Source organism: Mastigoproctus giganteus, chromosome 3, assembly GCF_048544385.1.
Source record: "Mastigoproctus giganteus isolate SK-2022 chromosome 3, ASM4854438v1, whole genome shotgun sequence".
Classification (NCBI taxonomy): domain Eukaryota; kingdom Metazoa; phylum Arthropoda; class Arachnida; order Uropygi; family Thelyphonidae; genus Mastigoproctus; species Mastigoproctus giganteus.
In genome coordinates, this window is record NC_143577.1 from 58818982 (window position 1) to 58838732 (window position 19751).

At 37.3% G+C, this 19751-nt stretch overlaps 2 protein-coding genes across 2 annotated transcripts in view; one reads left to right on the forward strand and one right to left on the reverse strand.

Moving 5' to 3' along the window:
* Positions 1 to 10923, forward strand: part of LOC150088042 (gamma-aminobutyric acid receptor alpha-like) — a 33352-nt gene extending 22429 nt beyond the window's left edge. The window contains exons 8-9 of the mRNA XM_090370545.1: positions 4790 to 5082; positions 10330 to 10923. Coding sequence (XP_090226671.1) covers positions 4790 to 5082; positions 10330 to 10677 — 641 coding nt within the window. The 3' untranslated portion in view covers positions 10678 to 10923. The remainder of the gene's footprint in view (positions 1 to 4789; positions 5083 to 10329) is intronic.
* The window catches only part of LOC150088041 (guanylate cyclase soluble subunit beta-2-like), a 575730-nt gene that overhangs the window by 524048 nt on the left and 31931 nt on the right, over positions 1 to 19751 (reverse strand). The gene's annotated exons all lie outside the window — the stretch shown is intronic.

Consider the following 19751-nt stretch of genomic DNA (forward strand, 5'->3'; position numbering starts at 1 on the left):
AAAAATAACAGGACTCAGCACCTTGCCGCACAGCAAGATTGGTAAGTTTTATGCTATTTAGATTTAATGATGAGTTTGTCTTCTTCTCTCACAAGGCTTGAATCATACTTACACCAATGTTTTTTCCTCGTTTTTTCTCCCTTAGGGTGTAGTCATACTTCAGAAATGCTGGCATTACAGTGTTGAACTGGCCCCTGAAACAGACAGATTTGAACCCTATTGAAAATTTATGGTACATAATGTTGTCTAAAATTGCTCAGAAGAAGCCAACAAGTAAGATTCAGCTGCAGGAAAGAATTGTAAGGGTGTGGTACCACGAAATTGGACAACTCTATATCCAGAAGTTGATGAACTCTATGCCAGATCGTTGCGAGGCTGTAATTGCAGCTCGAAGAGGAACAACGAAATATTGAGGACTTATTTTGCTGATTTCCAGTACATAATACAATGAGGAAACCTCGTAAATACATTTCAGTTTGTAAACGTAAATGCAATAAAATGTATATTTGGTTGTTCTGATTACATCTGATCGCATTTTAACCCTTTGGGAAGATATTTTGCCAATTATGTATATCAGGTGAAATCTTCTTATTGGATTTCATTCACAATATATATATATATATATATATATTGTGAATGAAATACATACACATCCCAACTAACAAATGCATTTCGAACATTTCTGCAACCCACAATTCAGCGCAAAACACATTTGCAAAATTCACAAGTGATGCAGTTTTTTTTTTTTTTTTTTTTTTTTTTTGTCCACCACTGTAGCTATCGTGTCTCCATTAACGGAGTGAAAAATGGCTTCATACAAATACGGTTTCTTCTGCACGTAGTTGGGTTTCCACTTAGTTCTGTTTTCAAAATATCTTGTAAAGAATGATAAGCTAGCTTATCTGCCTAGTTTTAGGCACACACATATGCGCTAATGCATGTCTCAGGTCTCTGCGAGAAGAATCCTGCACAAACTTAATGGTCTCGGATGACACTGAAGTGGGTGGTCTTCCACTGCGCTTTCTATTAGGCAGAGATCCCGTTGTCATCGGATTTTGGTAGCAACTTTTAATGCTTTTAGGATTCAGTGTTGCATTCCTTCCTCGCTCAGCTGTCCATCCTCTCAGTATATCGGTTACTGAACCCTCATTTTTCACATCTGGCTAAAGACTTTTTATATCATTCATTTGCCCAATTACGAGTATAACTAAACAAAACAGAAACACTGCAGTTTGGGATAATAAATTATATCAAAATTTCTAATAAACATAAGAGCAATTCGAATAAATACTTTATGTAATTTTACGTTACTGCGACAGCAGCATTTTAAAATTAGGTAGCGACTTTACAATCGCACTTAGAAGAAAGCTAATCGTTTTGAAAATTTTATTAAGCGAATTAATTAAATGGATATGTTTTCAGAAAGATTAGAATTGTGTGACAATTTGGGATCTTCTAAGATAAGCCTAAATACCTTTAAATTGACATACGTTTCTTCCTTAGCTGGGTACGCATCAGGAGAAAAGACAAAATTAAAGATAGGTGGACACAGCGATTATTCAAAATGCTGGAGATTACTCTCAGCACTAATGACACTTAAGCTTAACCTCCTGAGGTTTTAGCTAAGTTAGAACCAGCACCGGAAGTAAATGGGTCGCATTCTACCCTCAGGCGGTTGTTGTGCTGTCCAGCGCTATCAACTTTTACAGGTACATCACCGTAAGTTATTTAGGGTGTTTCAGCCCGCACAACATGCACTTGTACATAATGCACTGGCCCAATGCGGCCTAAGATGCGCTGTGAAAATTAACGACAAAAACGGAATGTTGATACGCCAAAAACACCCACTACAATTTATGAAATTTCAATAAGAACCGAAATTATCTGAATCTTCGTAAGTCTCGCTAGTTCAGGGAGATCGTGCATTCATGGGAGAGGGTCAATACACCAAATTGTTTGATATATTTCTTCCTGTAAATGACATTTAATTGCGTCCCTCGAATCCTTCTGAATTTGTCATCTTTCCTTTGGGCACCGTCCTCAGGAATAATTGAAACACGCTTAAAAATCAACAATATGGCAGTCCAGTAGTATCTATGTAGTCGAATCAAGAAACTGCTGAAATTTTGAAATGTCTGCCCCAAAACGCAGTGTATTCGTGGTCATTTTCATGTGTGTGCATGTGAAAAGATGTGTACTGATAGACGTGGTCAATGACTGGTTCGGGAATGCCCGCTCAGTCGGTTTGTGGAAGTCAAAAAGCTCATTTGAGTACTGTATGTGTCTTTTGTCTTCGGTTGTTTCGTAGTTTTCGCAGTGCACGCGCAATGACGTTATAATGTAAGTAAAGAGAAAACAGCAGGTTTTGTGTATTTCGGGAAAGTTTTGCGGGAAGGTTTTCAAATAAAGACACGTGCACAGAAGTTAACGTTTTTTCTTTCTTGTCAAAATGCCGCAAACAATGAATTCCAAATTGCATTTTCGATCTCCACAAACTGGCTCAGCACGTAGTCTAAACCAACTGATGATAAACACAAGCACGCATCATTAGTCGTTGTTGCAAAAATTATGAAACTTTTTGTTATGTGCTATGATCCTTTGAATATTTTTTTGATGTTTAGAATATTCCTGTTCCTTCGGAGAGAAAGGTCACCAGTCTTTAATTCGGATGATGCGTTCTCAGAAGCAATTTAAGTGAAGTATTTCCCACATTCTTCTGTGCCATTGTGAAAATACCTCTCTCTCTTTTTCCTGCGTTCTGAAAAGAGGGGCAGAACTTTGTAGGGATTAATTATTCACTCGTCCGATTTTCTCTTCACTGGTCGTCGCTTGACAAACGAATTTTGCTTTCCGGTAAACTTGGATTCGTAGTCATCCAAGCACGATGCATATGTTACGATCAAACACAGCTGCATAAATAATAAATATACCACACTATACCCAACAACTTTGAGGTAAACCACATATGCTGGTAACTGAACAGAGAGACAAAATAACAAAAAAGAACATCACATGACCCGATTGTGTACATTTGTACTGCACTACAGATAACTCAATCCATTATCCTTGCGAAATATGAACTCCTGAAATCTGTTATTGGTTTTACGTGATCGTGTCTTTTGAAAAGCAACAAAAACTGGAAAGCACCAATCTCGTTACATTAATTTTTCATTTGGAGGTGAAATAAACAGCTCCATTGTTAATGAAGTGATTCAGAGATGGTTTCGTTTTCATTTAGGTTTTCAATCAGAAGATAGCAATTCAAAAACATAATGCATCCTTCACCCTGTAGCAGATTAAGTGGGTGGATGCCTGCACTTATTACAATCACTCGCCCGTTGCGAATATCCTGCGACAACCTGTAATTAACGTTCAGCAACGTTGTGCAGGTGTCACATTTCTTTTCGAAGATGGGGATGGGAGTATTGAAAAAGGAACTCCCTCATTCAAACAGATCACATGACCATGCTCGATTTCCTTTTGTAAGGATCAATTTTTCTATAGAATTAACCTTCCGAAGAAGACAGCACTTGATGAATGATCAGGTGATGGCTATTTAATTCTTAATTAGCAAATAATGCTCTACCCTTTGGAGAATGATAAATCAAAACTTCAGTTTTCTTCTGAAGTAAACTAATAATTTTTATTTATATTTTAAGTTGAACTTTTAAACCACCTCGTAATGTAATAAACACTATTTTTCTAAGGAATGAAATTATCGGTTCTTTACGAAAAAATGTAAAAATAAAGAACCTGTAACACGAATTTCGAACTTCAAGAGAAACTGTAAAAGTAGCAGAGTTTCAACCCTTTGTGGACGAGGCGTTAGGTGATTTCTTAGACTGTGAAAGTGTTTGAAATGCCATGAAGAAAACTGTGAGAGCGTTATAAATATTTAAATGTAATATCTTAGCGCTGCAGCTTCCATTTAGATCGAGTTCTCTGATAATTGCAACCTCCCAGACGGTCCTGGAATTCGAATTTCGAAAACAACGTAATAGGTATACGAAATGTATTGATTTAACATTTACTACTTTAACCAAGAGTTAATTAACTACTATATTATTAATTCAAATCGCGCTTGATGTTTGAATTAAGTATTTAATTTCTTTTTAATTCAAATACAGATTCGCTATGACTGATATTTATTTAAGAAGTAAGGTGTAGTCTGTATATTAGCGAGTAGAAGTAAGAAATCCAGTACAGAAAATATAAAAATAACTAATCGTTTTCCAGTTATAAACTTTAAGTGTTTTTACCAATTTAGTTCTACAAAGTTTATAATATGTATTTTTTTAAAGAGGAGCATAGGCGTCCGTGATCATTTTTAAATTTAGAAGCAAATAAATCATTATGGAGGGAAGGAGTGTTTTGAGAATGTACATTTACATAAAACAATAACGCGGATTGAAATACGTGATAAGAGTAAGTGATCAAACTTAAACTTTGTAATGATCTTATAACTAAGAGTGATCACTTACAACACAAGTTATAAGTTTAAATGATTTAAACAAAACATTAACTGTACATATATTTCCCAAAGTCCTTAATTTCTTTCTAAATTATATAATTAATTTCCTTAATTTGTACAAGAAAACATTATATTTCATTACTTGACAAACAAAAGTTGTTGATTTTACAAATGAGGTTTAGAGTGCTGTTTTTGTATTTGACCCTTTAGTTTTCAAGTTACATTATATGCACTTACTTGCCCGATATAAATAAGTGTTTGCCTTGTATGCCGCAATTGTCCGCGAGCCATTTACCTCTGTTTCTTTCCGTTCAATAGGTATAACCACTCTTCTTACGATGACCTTTCTGGGGCTCGAGGTTAGGAATGACCTGCCAAAAGTTTCTTATTGTACAGCGCTTGATTTCTATGTGGCCATTAGTTTCGTCTTCATTTTCTCCGTCATTATTGAGTTCGCCGCAGTCCATTACTTCACGAAGGTCGGCAGTGGAGAATTCTACTTTCCGCCATTCTCCAGTTCCGACGAGTCTTGTAGCGAAGAATGGGACACCGAAGAAAACAACGAGGAGGCACTGACAAAGGATGACGAAACGATTCCTTTTATCGACCAGGTAATGTCCGCCATCCGTCACTCTTGTCAAACTAAGTTCGTTTTACTGTGTGGGGTGACACATGGGGATCCCTTTCACTACGACACCGAAATAACTTAAACGTTGCCATTTAAATAAAGATGTCAAAGCATCCCCGGACCATAAAAAGGAGCGGTTGCATTCCCTAGAATACAGCATTACCATTGAGTGAAAGACAACCTCAGCGTAACTCTTCATAAACGTATGCAAAATGGGGAATGTCGGGTTTCTGATTATACTTTTCTGCCGCCAACGACTTTGAGGCCAAATTTGCCAAATGCCTCTGTCCCCAAATAGAAACCATTAATAAATCACGGAGACTGCGCTTTGAAACAAAAAGCTTCAATCCACGATTTTGTACAATCATAAAACCGGAGCTGAGCATTACTTAGCTGTAACTCTGTACATAATGCGCATATGCAATGCACGTATAAATTCTGTTATAAAAAAATAATGATAGTTTCCGAAATAAAAGATAGGAAAGCAATTCCATTATTTTCTTTGTCGGATTAAATTGCTACGCCAAATCAAAACTCCAAATCAGCGATTATTGCTGAATCAGCTTTATACAACACGACAGTTTTATTCCGACATCATGGCAGCATGGTTTCTTTTAACTAAAGTACGAGAAACGTTATTTGTTTTATTTTTTTGTAGAGTAGCACTTCTTACCAGAGTCATCTTTCGTTATAAGCTCACCCAGCCCTTGTCCTGAGTACCCTACAGTAGGGTTCCCAAAAGTAAATATTTTAGTTAACAATTAAACTGGCTATCTAGTGTAACGATTGTCCAAAGAGTTGTGATTTTGGGAGACCACTTACCTTTAAGTTTAATTTTATTTTTCAGATCTCATAATAAGAAATTGGCGCCTTCGTAACCAGGTGGGAAGGAGCAGCAGTGCATAGCACACGCTTCTTGATTAGACCGGGGTTCGCGCCCGTCACCACCAAATACGGAGGATGCGGAAAGGTCAGGGAATGACCACCACATATTCCCGGAGCAATATGGCCTTAGTTGCTAATGCTCCTAAAAACCAAACAACCAACCAACCATAATAAGAAATTATGCCTGACAGTGATCCAAGCCTTATTGCTAAGTACAGTTAGCATTAGTAGCCACATACCTAAGATGCAATAAAGCAAGCTTATGTAGCATCAACTTCCACAATAACAGCTGGATGTTTGTTCCAGAAATCAACCACCCGCTGGCTAAAGGCAAATATCCGCACATCTATTCGACAACTGTCTTTCCTCAATTTGAATTTATGCCCCCTTAGGTGAGTAATCTGAGTAAGAGCAAGAATCCCATCAGAATTGAGCCTGCTCAACCCATTCAAGGCCTTATGATCAATAATAATCAATAATGATCCTCAATAAGATCACCTCGCAGAGTGCCTATTCTCTAGATGCTGCAATTTGCAGAACTTAAGCCTTTCTTGGTAAGAGGACCCCTTCGTTCCCCTCACCAACCTTGTTTCCCTTCGCTGTACTCTCTCAAGGAACTCTACATCCTTCCTAAAACGAAGCCTCCAGACCTGTGCGCAGTACTCAGAATGTGGTGTGACCATTGCCTTATACAAAAGGGATATCACCTCCTTTTCCCTGCTAGCAAAATTCCTGTATATCATTAACAATACCCCATGATCTGCTATGGCAGCCTGTGTGCACTCTCAGAAAACTTCGTATATGACTGCACAATTACTCCCAGGTCTTTTTCATTTTCTACCACCTTAAGTGTAGTACCACACAGTTGGTACGTTTCTCTGGGGTTATTTCTACCCATATGCTGTACTTTGCATTTGTCAATGTTAAATGCAGTTAATGGTTCTTGCTGGAGTATAAACAGAACTTGTTAGTAGTGAGTTTAAATGTCTTTTATAATAACGCTTTGTTGTATTTAAAAAAAATAAAAATAAACAAACGTAGTAGGGAGCTCTTTACAAACAGTATTAAAAATATTAATCACAGAAAAGAGAGGTTACCAAATTCCGTATTCAATATGCCCAGAGGACTTCGCGAATAAAGACGGCCTTAATTCTCAGGATTAGAAAGCCGTAATCAGCACTATTTTTACGAAATTTTTAACCTGTTATCAAAAGTATTGAGACACGATAAGATAATCTCTTGCTATGTAAAATATCGACTCTACTAAACAAAGTTTTAATAGCGTATGGGTAAAAATTGAACTACAGAATGCCACTTTTCCCTGTTTCGAACGGAGAAGCCTCGAGGGGTTGAGCGAGTTCGGACAGAAGTACTTGGGTGCCATACCCAAGTAAACCCAATTTTTAGGATTTAGTGTCTCACGGACTGTGAAGTACTCGTGCACCACTGCTTGAGAGCATTCGGAAATGGAATCGCGTATTTTGATCGAAAGCAGCCTAAGAACGGTCAAATGACAAACAAAATACCACTATGGTGCAGCAGGTTCACTTTAGTGGCCGGCACGAAGGCTGGAGGATTATTCAGCATGAATAATTGAGAAAATTTAAATCAACTACTCAAAAGCTTTCAGGATGTAATGGATTATTTATTCCTGGCGAAAGGTGACTATTTTCCATTACAGAAGATAGTCATGCAGAAATATACACGTTTCAGCAGAACAGTCTCCAGCCATAAAGCGTAATCTGTAGCGATTAGTTTGAGGAGAACAATGTGCTACCGGTGGAATAGCCGGCTGAGCGTTCGATCTTAAGCCAATCATGCAAGTGCAAGACAAACTGGAGAGTCAAGTAAAAACAACTATGGAAGTCCACTTCACATGCTGTGTTAAAAGATTTCGTACGTAAGGAAGGAGAAAACAGTCCACTAAAACTTATCAAAAATTGATGGAGAGGTTTCTGTTACTTTTTGGCAATCTGCTGCATGCAAAACCAAAGGTGATCCTGCACAGACAAACTGCGTTTCAGCTGGACGTACTGAAATAGCCTTTTTAGTCACTTATATGTCGCTTTTGGCGTTCAAATATTTTTGATAACAATGTATATATGATAGATTCGGAGAAGTTCTTTCTAGAATTTGGCCTCATTTCATGAAACCTCGCGTGTAGCACAGTGGATATTATCACCGTCCTGTTCACGCCGCTTCAATTCGAATCTTGTCAATGTGGCGAGGAATTTTTATGGGCTCTATTCAAAACGTGGCTTGAAAGGTAGTTGGTCTCGGGAGAAGGTCACGTGGTGTTTGCTCCTGGAAAATGTTTTTTTTTTTTTTTTTTTTTTTTTTCCGAAGGGCACACGCAATTACAGATACAATATTGACTCTTCATCATAGCTTATTTGCTCTGGTTCTTAACACACACCTAATCGTCTCTTATTAAACGTAGGAAAAAGAACGATGACCCATGTGAAGTCATAAATTATAGAGTATCAGGTTCCATTACCATACAGATAGAACCAATGTGCCGTTATACAGTTTTTCAATACAGTAGGCTGCATCCAAAACTTTGCTTCAGAATCTTATGAAAAACAACCGTATGTACCGGACCTAATTAAGACCCTTGCAGGGAATATGACTGGTGAATGATGATGCCAGAACGTCTTTCCTTCACCGTTCCACTCCTCTCCCACATAGACAAACTCTGCTCCTACGATTTCCACAATTTTGGATATCAAAAAAGACATAAATGACGTCGATTCCAATTGGACCCTGAATCTCAGCTGACTGTCTGCGTTGGATTTCATTAGTAGCAGAAAGAATTCTAAGAGAAGGTAACGCAGGCTTGGTGAAACATTGGAATGTTTCGCTATCCTTGAAGCTAAAGGTAACTCTGATCTGTTGAACTCACTTTAAAGAGAGAAATACAGTTAACTGTAAATATCTTCAATTAAATGAAGTTCAATCATGAAACTCTCAATGAGCGAAAATGCCCATTAGTTCCACTTTACCCTATAAGACACTTATTTTAATAAAATTTCTACGATATATTTTGGTTATGAATCAACTGATGTTTCCTTCGAAATGCACTGTAATTATGTATTTGCTATTTTTAGCTTTCTGAAGCAATTTTATTTATTATTATTATTTTATTTTTTTCATTTCTACAACAGGTTTTATCTAGCCCTTCGTTTTCCTATTTTCGGAATAAGTTATTCCGATTTTCACCGACCAGGTTGGCATTCGAGATCTGACGAGTCAAGCGAAACTCGGATGTCTTTCGCTGTGGTCGGCTGTTCTCTCATCTCTATAAGTAAAATGGCTGCACAGCGCACAGTCGATTAAGAGGCCACGTTTGGGAACGTGCTCTCTTCATGTGCAACGTGTCCGGACTTCGTAGATCAGTGCTTTATATGGTGACTGAATAAGTCACTGGCAGTTCTTCGAGGGCGTTCGACAAGATTGAATTCAAGATGAAGCACAAAGACGGAAAGGAAGAAGAAGAATAGTTAGATTGAGGTGTACCTTTTCTATGGCCTCCACGAATTTCTAGCGAACACAATGAACATTGTGAGGTACTGATGTACCATACTGTCCTAATTTCTTTTATAAATGAGTCATTATTCTAATGGATTATGGATTTTACTGAATTTTCGCTTGATTTCCTCTTTAAAAAATTTTACATTTAATGTCTAAATTAATTCAGTTGAATTTCTGTTTAGATTCTGTTATACTGTATAAGTTTGGTTAGCTATTAGGCCATATAATGTGTCCAATATCATGCAGTACACTTGACAAGAAAGACAGAAATGACCATTAGATATCTGTACTGAGAGCGCTTCCAAAGAATACTCCAGACATATTACCTTTTTGCACCATTGAACTCAGTGCTTTTCCGAAACCATTTTCAATCAATCAATGGATATGGTTCCGCTGCTTGGTTAACGTAGTTCTTCAAATGTAGATATCACTTGATCCGTTACAGACTGTCACCCGCAGATTCATGTTTCTATTAACTTGGGGCGATGCTCAATTATATCGGAACATTTCCTGAAACCGTCTGAATATATTCAATTCTTCTTAGAATTTATTATGCAGTAAAAGGCTCTGTTTTAAGTAACCATCACAGAAGAATTACAATAGAAAACAGTAAACGTTTAAGTGAGATTACAACGCCATCTATAGGAAGCTGCTGTCCAATAAGGGAAGACTAGCTGAAAAATATACTTTGAAATATCGTTTATTGTAAATATTCATTTGATCGCAATTAAGTTTAAGGCAAAATAATGTTAACGTATTTATGCTTGCTAAGATTTCGTAATTCTTATTTTTTTTTTCTGTTTCTTTTATCCAGAACGACGAGTGTACTCCAAACAATCAGCTGCACAAAAAAGAAGACGAAAAGCAAATGCGTTCCTCGAATTCTTATCCACTTAGTCAAGAAGACTCGAGAACTCTTAAGCCAAGAGATTTAAGGAACAACTCAGTGGTTGTTAATTCTTCTCCCTCGCCTGCCAACAGAAAACAGAAACGCCATTCCGTATTCAACCGGCGTAAGAAGAAAAAGGACAGAAAACGTTCTGTCCAAGTACAGCTCAATAGTGTCAGCCGAATAGATAAATTTTCGCGGATAGTGTTTCCTGTCATTTTTGTTTTGATGAACTTCATCTACTGGTACACTTATCTGGAGAAAGACAGGTGAAATTTCTACGTTTCGAATGACGGACACACGATGATTATTTAAAAGTTCTGTTCAATCCCTCGCTAAACACTTCAACATTTTCATCGTAGCTCTTAATTCAAAAGATTATTGCTTATAGTTTGGATCACGTGACCTCCATGATTTAAAAAATTTAATTAAGTGACGCCCGCATCTTGCCACTATTTGGATTTCTTGTATCTGATCCTCTGCTACTAACCTTTGAAGGTGTTCCCCCCAAATATGACAACCAACGGAAGATTAAGTTTGTTGTGATATGGTTTCTTCACTGCTAAGCTCCATCAGCATGGAAGTACTTGATCTTACAGATAATAGCGAATTCTTTTGGTTTACGCATATCTTTACAACCGAGTTCTTAAATCTGATTTGTGTAGCTTGCAAGATATTGTATATATGTAAATAAACATAATTATTTACTTATTAGTTTGGCTTTCTTGTAATATTTTACGCAGCAACACGGTTGAGAAAATATTCCATCTTAGATGTCCACTTTGGCTTGTTTGGATTTGCGGCGGTAATTTCGTTTCGTTATAAAAGACCAGCCAGCTGACGACGCTAGGACATAGAATTATTAATAGCTATAAAAATTTCTCTAAGAGTTTAACACTGGAACAAGGAGTCATCTGTTAGGGCGATGAAAATACCCCAAAAGGATGTCAAGGACAAATCAATAAGAGTACATAGAGAACCCATTGAAAGATAGATGTGTCATCTTAGATTTGTGCCGGACTATTAGCCACAGTGTGTAGTAACAAGGGAACCAGGTATTAAATAATTACACTGGATCAGAAACTGGATCAGATCAGATCCGGGTTCAAAGCAGTTTCACTTATGAACCCTGAAGGATAATAATAATAATAACAACTGAAGAAAAAGAAATTTCGCAGAATAAGCTAGGTAATTATGAGTGAACCAAATGATAATAAAATGAAAGTTCTCTGTTAATTCGGTAAACGTTGGTCCCAGTTAAAATCTTACTTGAATTTACCAAATTTTCTGGATGGAGAGATTGGTATACATCCAAATGGGTCCATAGTATACGATTCAGTGATGAGAGTTATGGCGATGGAAATGAATTCTAATTGTACCACCGTGCATACACCAGGAGACAAAAGAAAATTGCGTACGAAAAATAATTATAAGTTCCGACGTTTTTAGCTATATAGCTAAAAACTTCGGAACTGTTACAAAACGAAGGTTAAGGAAAATTCAGAATGTAATTCTTGCATTCTTGCACGTAGCAGTTTAAGGATTTATTGAAAATGAATCCTTACATAATCCTCGAATTTAATGGATATGCCACCTCTGTCATCCCGGATGATACAGAGGAGGGCTCCCCTGCTGTAACTCAGTTGGACCCTACACTAGTGGGGTTGGTCCCGCAACAGAAATACTGCAGTTTTAATGTGTATATTTGAAATCATATTTTGATACCAGTCACCCATTGGACAGCATCCTTTTTTGTTGATTAATCCACACGATAAAAAGATTTTTCAACGGCGAACGCAAGCTGTGTTTTGACTTTTTATTTTACTGTTAATGTATCAATTCTAAAATTCTACAAAAATAACAGAACTTAATCTCTGTGGAATTTATCTTTCGGTTTCTTAATTGGTTTTTTTTATGACAAACACCTTATTCTAGGCCAACTCAAGAATTTTAATCGCCGGGATTCAAAAAATAAAAATTCCGATCCTCCAGGTATGAAAACTTACAGTTAATACCATTCGGTTTTTAATTGTTACTAAGCAGGTTTCGCATGATGCAAGATTCCTGAGTAAGTTGGTGATCCGATACTGTTTAATCAAGGACTTGTAAATATAGAAAATCTTACAGATGCCATTGATCGTGCCCCGAATGATACGGGATTGCCCCACCCATAGAACTTGCACTACTACCTATGGGTATGCTATTAGTCCACTAAGGAGAGTCCAAATATGCTCTTCGTAGCGTGAACGGGTACTGGGAGGCAGCCTTCCTGATGAGTGCTGCTTCCTTTTTTTTTTTTTTTTATGTGAACCCCAAACATGAGAGGTATTAGAAGAACCTATAGTACTTAGTACTATGCTTGGGTTGGAGGTCGAGAAGACGAAATAAGATATTTGTTGACATTGGACTTGAACTTCTGTAGATTGTAATTTTCAGGAAATACGTAGGAAGGAAGGTAGTTCCAGAAAACGGCAGTTGAATGAATAAATGAGGAAGATGAAAAGTTGGTTCTGTGGGTTTGAAGTTGGACAGTAAATGGATGTTGGATGGTGGCGGCACGTGTTCGGACTGTATGGAAAGAGAGAGCGCGAATTATAGAAGCCAATTCAGAAGAACAGTGCCCATGGAAGTATCTGTAGAAGAGGCATGCAGCAGAAACAGTACGTCTATGAGACAGCGAGTGGAGAGACTCTGTTAGAGATGAATCATTAATTAACCTAACTGGCTTCTTCTGAGTGGAATCAAGAAGCATGAGAGAGGTGTTGGGGGCACCACCCCACATGTGAGAACAATATTCCTTGGTAGGACGGATTTGCGATTTATACAGAGTGAGCAGCTGTTTGGAAGAAAAGTAACGCCGAGAGCGAAAGAGAAAACCAAGTTTTTTACATGCAGAGGAAGCAATATTTGTAATGTGCTTGTGCCAAGAGAGATTAGAAGTCAGGGTAATCCCCAAAAGAGATATATCATTTTGCCTAGAAATCGGAGTGTCACTAAAGATAAGCATAGGAGCAGAAGAATCCTTTTTGCGAGATATAAGACAAGACAGTTTTAGAAGGGTTGAAATCAACTAAGTTGTCTTTGCCCCACTGGAGAATTACCTGAAGATCGGCATTTAAGGAATTGGTAGCAGATTTTCGAGAAGTTGAAGCTGATTGAGCTGGACAAGATTTCTCAAAATGGAAAGTGGAATGCAATGTGCTATCATCGGCAAAACTATGGATAGGATTTCCAGTCAATGGAAGAAGGTCATTAATATACAAGAGGAAAAGAGTGGGGGAAAGAACTGAACCTTGGGGGACACCGGTATTAGTGGAGAAGTTAGAAGACAGAGAGCCATCTACGATCACCCTCAGTGAGCGATCAGAGAGAAAACTGGATAACCAATTACTAAAAACAGTTGGCAAATCATAAGATGGAAGCTTGTTTAGAAGACCTTTATGCCAAACACGATCAAAAGCCTTTGAGATGTCAAGAGCAACTTCTTGTGTTTCACGAACCTTTCCACTGAATTAGTCCCTAAATGGGTAACATAAGCCAGAATATCACCAGTGGATCGACACTGACGGAATCCATACTGGCAATCGTTGATCAGGGGTTTCTAGGTAGTTTAAGAGTTGGCGGTTAATTGATTTCTCCATTACTTTAGAAAGAGTAGAAGTAATGGCAATGGGATGATAATTGGATGGGAGGGATTTCTCACCCTTTTTAGGAACTGGCTGGATATGAGCAAATTTCCAAGCAGAAGGAAAAACACCTTTGGAATAAGAAAGTGAAAAAAGGCGGCAAAGAATAGGAGTAAGTTCAGGAGAACAGGTTTTGAGAACAAGTGGAGAAATACCATCGGGACGTGGAGCTTTCTTAGCATCAAGATTCATCAAAATCCTTCTGATATCCTTTTGAAGGAAGACCACAGGAGTCAGTGAATGGAGCGTGTTGGGAATGGTGGGAGATGTTTTACCAAGATCATTAATACATGAACTGGAAGAAAAATGGGATGCTAGCAGGTCAGCTTTATCCTTGGCTGAAGTGACAACAGAACCATCTGGTTTGGACAGAGGTGGGAGCAGAGATGGGCAAACGTTGCGGCCAATAGCTTTGGCAAGAGACCAGAATGCTCGGCTACCATTAGGGTAAGAAGCAAGTTTTCTACTCTTAGCCTGTTCAAACTCTAGTTTGGACTGATTAATAACTGCTTTACAATTGTTGCGAGCTTTGGTGTAGGCAGAAAATGAAACTGAAGAATTAGAAACAAGCCAATTACGATATGCAACATTCTTCTCTTGAACAGCCTTAGCACATTTATTGGAAAACCAAGGTTTGGATAAAGGACGAGGTTTTAAAGTGGAGTGTGGGATAAAGGATTCCATTCCTGCAAGAATAATTTCACTGACACGATCTGAGCAAACGTTGACATCAGAAGTTTTGAAACAATAATCCGACCAAGGAAAAGAAGAAAAGAAGTCTCGCAGGTCATCCCATTTTGCATTCCTGTAATGCCAAACAACACGGGGTTGGGAATAGCCATGAGATGAAGGTTCCATTGGAGAAGAGACAATCACCAAATTGTGATCTGAAGTGCCTAAAGAACCTCTCGCTTCGACCGTGTACTTAGAAGGGTTGTTTATGAGAAAAAGATCAAGCGTATTGGCTGTATGATTAGGATTGTCTGGTATTCTTGTAGGTAAATGAACAATCTGTGCTAGGTCATTAGTAATTGCAAAAGCCTCAGCATCTCGACCAGCTGGGTCGGTGTGACTAGAAAACGGATGCCAGCTGGAGTTGTGAACATTAAAATCACCAAGGAAAATTACCTCACTGTTAGGAAAGTTGGACTGGAGAAAGTCAAGTTGCAAAGAGAGGAAGTCAAAGAGCTCCAAGTGATTAGTGGAGTTGGGAGAACAGTAGAGACAACAGATGAATTTGACACAATGAGGTAGAGAGATTTTAAGCCAGAGAAGATCAAAGAGAGGAGATTCCAAATTGCCAAGTCTCTGACAGGGAATATCAGAACGGACATATGCACAAGTACCACCTTTGAGGCGAAAGGAATCATACAGCGAATAATTTGGGCATCTGAGATAAGCAGTAGTTGAATCAACCGATAACTGAGATTCTGTCAGAAAAAGTACATGGGGTTTGGCAGACTGCAAGTGGAAATGGACATCGTTGGGATTAGAATTGAGACCACGTATATTTGTGAAATGAATTAGGAAGTGCTAGGAAGTCCTAGTAACAAGGTGGCCAGAAACAACTAAACAACAGACACACACACACACATACAAAATACACAAACATAGTGCTGCACTCATTTTATTTTACAGAGTTATATATCATCACAATATACCACGTCTAGAGATTACCCTGCATAAGGCAACACGCGAGTCCACAGATTATCATACAGTAAAATCCAATCATATTCAACCCATCCTGCCAGTGTTTTCTGCTGATTTCATCTTACAGACGAAAATATATTTAAAAGTATAATTCTAGTCACAATTTGGAGTTCTGTTACGACAGTTTTCTGATAAAAGTAACATTTAAAGCATCCAAGATTGCTCCTATACATTTGGAATCTTTCTCTCTGTTCGCCGTGACATCTCTCTGAAAATAAATCGATATTTTCCTGTTATCATTTGAAAAACAAAACTGCAATAATAATACCACCTTGAGCACTTTGAACTGCGACTGCCAGCCCTGTCATCACCTTTCAAACATGACCAAACTTGCATGTTACTTCCACATACGCATACTAGCGATAAAGTGACCTGCTTTAGATTCTCCCATCTAAAACATTTAATTCTATACATCTGTAACTTTGAAGAATAAGTGCCAGTGGTATAATACAAGAATGATGATTATTATGTGCTTATATTATATTACACCCATAAGAGCATGTATTCACTACGAGGCATTCTTCTTTGGAACAAAGTAGGGTCTATAGCGCACGTTTATATGGAGAATCTTTTTACCGATAATGTCTACCATGCTTTTGAGACCATTGTCAATTTTAAGACAGAACTTGAAATAAATCAAGTGGGAGACAGCGATTTCCTCTGCAAGGACAGATCGCTGTGAATATGTCGGATTTTGTGCCTCTAAAAGGAAATGAAGTGACACGAAAACACACCTTGTGCTCCTTCTGTAATGAAGAATGACACCACGTTAGATAGCAGCTATTTTTGTAAGCTAAAGTAAACAATCTAAGGAACTAGTGAAACATAGTTCGTTCGGAAGAATGTCTGTTGTCAGTGAATAATGCGAAATTGTTTCCTAAGCATTGCAATAAAGGAAGAAGAATCGCACTTTTCTTTTTTCTCCGATGCCGAGATTTGTGGGTAAGATTAAAATACATCACACTGCTTCTTGGAACCGAGTTAGGAGGAAAGTTTGTTGGCGTAGATGAGCGATTTAGGCTATTAATCTTTCTCGATGCATTGAAGAACCTGTGTTGGGACGTTTAAAATCACTGACTTCTGTACAAATCTACATCGATTTGTACAGAAGTCAAAAGCGGATGAATACATTTGCGCAAACGTTTATGGTGATGGATTTTGGACGTCAAGAATCAAAATGAGCCCATGATCAAAAAAAAAACATTTTCTCTGACAAGACTGCATGAAAACTATTTTCGTAATTCTGCTTTTAGAATCTTTTCCACTTAATTTTCATTCTTAAATCTCAGCATGAAAACCATAAAACTAATGATGATGCATTTACAAAACAGATTTTTTCCAAAACGGAATTTAATAATTGATCGGACTTCTTAACCATATTACTATAGTTAAAGTCTCTACGTTAATAGTTTTCGAATAATATTTTTCAAGCAATACTAACTTACAATTACTCATAAACGCTATCATTTAAAAAAAGAAAACATGGTTAAATAAATATGCGTTTTGAAAGTTCATTATTCACAATTAACTTAAAGAATCTTTCTTTTAAAAATCATTGTATAACCAAGAATTATTAAAAATGACAGCAATAGCTCTTATTTAAAAAAGGAGCTTTACAGAGTAGAAAACTATCGCATCTACAAGAATCCAACAAGGGAAAGAAGGTATATATGTAAGTCAATTAAGAACCATTAAGATGTTTAAAAATTCTTAAAAAAATAAAGTTCCCTTGAAAACCAAAGCGTAATTTTAAAGAGAATGATTCTGAAGTCGATATTTCCATTCAATAGTGCACATTTGTTAATATCGGAATACCCCAATTCGGTTGATGCAAAAATCACGAACAGCATAGAGATATTTGATATGAGAATTAGCTCAAACTTTTGACAAACAGACTTTGGACTGTAGTATTCAGTCCCACCATCCGAGAATTCCTTAAATGGTACACACACACACACACACACACACACACACACACACACACACACACACATCTGCGTCCCAGGAGATCTTCCAATCTTAATGCTGGCCCTGTCTTGTAAAAAGAGTCAGCGAAAGCGTTCAAAGAGAATATTCCGTTCGGCGTAACCGCCGATCTGAATATTATATTTTCTTTAAGTTCTCAACGTCCTGAAATCTTTCCTTTGAGGGCAGTTTTCACCTTGGGAAAGAGGAAGAAATCCGTTGGTGCTAGGATGGATGGTAAATCTGTACACTGTGCAATGCCATATTTCTTCAGAAATGTCTTCACAAAAAGTGTGAAAGGGCGAGGACATTGTCGTGGAAAAAGAACCAGCTAAATTGTGTCCTCACCAGGGAAACACGCTACAGTAGCCTTTGAAGCACCTATACGTATACCTGTACAAACACACTGGTACAATTTAACGTCTCATCGCCATAAACAGATTTTAATATTTCATATATAAAATCGTGACATGGAACGATAACTATCTACTGGAGGAAATTTTAACTACAATACACCACTTCCGTTCATTTTCACACTCATCGAACATAACTGCAACAGCACCAGTCCAGGAACTTTATTGCCACACCTCTTATATTACGCTATTAAAGATTGATTGTTAATGAAGTCAACTATTGCTGTATTTACATTGAGTTATTTACTTCCCTAAAACTTAGGTTTTTTTCTAGCATTACTCGAAACAAATCAACCAGAAACTACACGAATTTTACAGTCATAATATCGTTACACCTCATGGCCTTGGTTGCTTCAGAACATGATAATCAACTCCAACCCCATTAGTGTAATTTTGTCCACGGAACCCTGGGGTTCTGCAGAACACAGCTGTAACCCCGACCGAAAACACTAAGCGTGAGCAACTGCCAGTTCTATCAGGTTAGACAGAACTCTGCACATACATCTGCGTCACTTCAACCAACTGGTCATCTTTCTCTTTGGGGAAAGTGGAAGAGTCTCAAATGTCAGATTACAGGAAACAGATTATGCGCTTAATTTTCTTGATGAGACCCGCAAGGAAACGTGTATCATCCTTTTGTATTCTCAGAGTTCGCTACAATTCTAACTTGTAATCACTTTACGTACTTTGCCGGCAATATAACTTTAGCCGTACCAACTCCGTTCCGGCGTACATAATTCTTTTAGCTTCCTATCTGTCCTTCTACGTATCCCGTGCACTTTATAGAACATTATTCATGGCATAAAGATCGATGTGGCATTCCCCGCAGACATGTTCGTTGCTGTAAACATGTACATGAGACATTAGAGAGCCAGTGTGGCCTAATTTTAGGTGGAGTTATCCACCGTAAATGGGATTATTATTTTTTTATTATGTCGAAATCTGCTCTTAAATTTCTTTCTTCTAAAATATTTTCTACCTACCAATTATATACAGAATAAAACGAATCTGAATCACTATGGCAATATATACATAGTTTAAAGAATGAAACAAATAAATACTTAAAAGTCTTTAATTATTTAAGCTCTAATTTGTTTCCTCTATTCCAACTTTTGAGACTCTCCCACTTTCCCAAAACAAAGACGAGCAGTAAACAAAACTTTAAAATGTCATTTTTCATAATTAGATTGAAATGAAATGAAAACGAAAAACTACTCCAAGAAATTTGAATTTTTTTTAAATTACAATTTTATTAAAAAAACATAGAGGGTGTATGAATAACTGATTAATAATTTGATAACTGAAAATATCAGCAATATCAAGTTTGTTTTTAAAATGGAATTAAAGTTTAATTTTTCATCTGTTTTATAGAAATTAATGAATAATATTATAGAATTAATGCTTAATTTAATTTAATATTGCCTATACAAGTGATATATGACAGGAATTACAAAGATTTCTGTTAAATACGAAATATAACAACTATGTTTTTTGTTATTAAGAGAAAAACTAGAAAATTAAATGCAATTATTAATAATTATAAAAGCAACATTAAACGAACAGTAGTATTTTA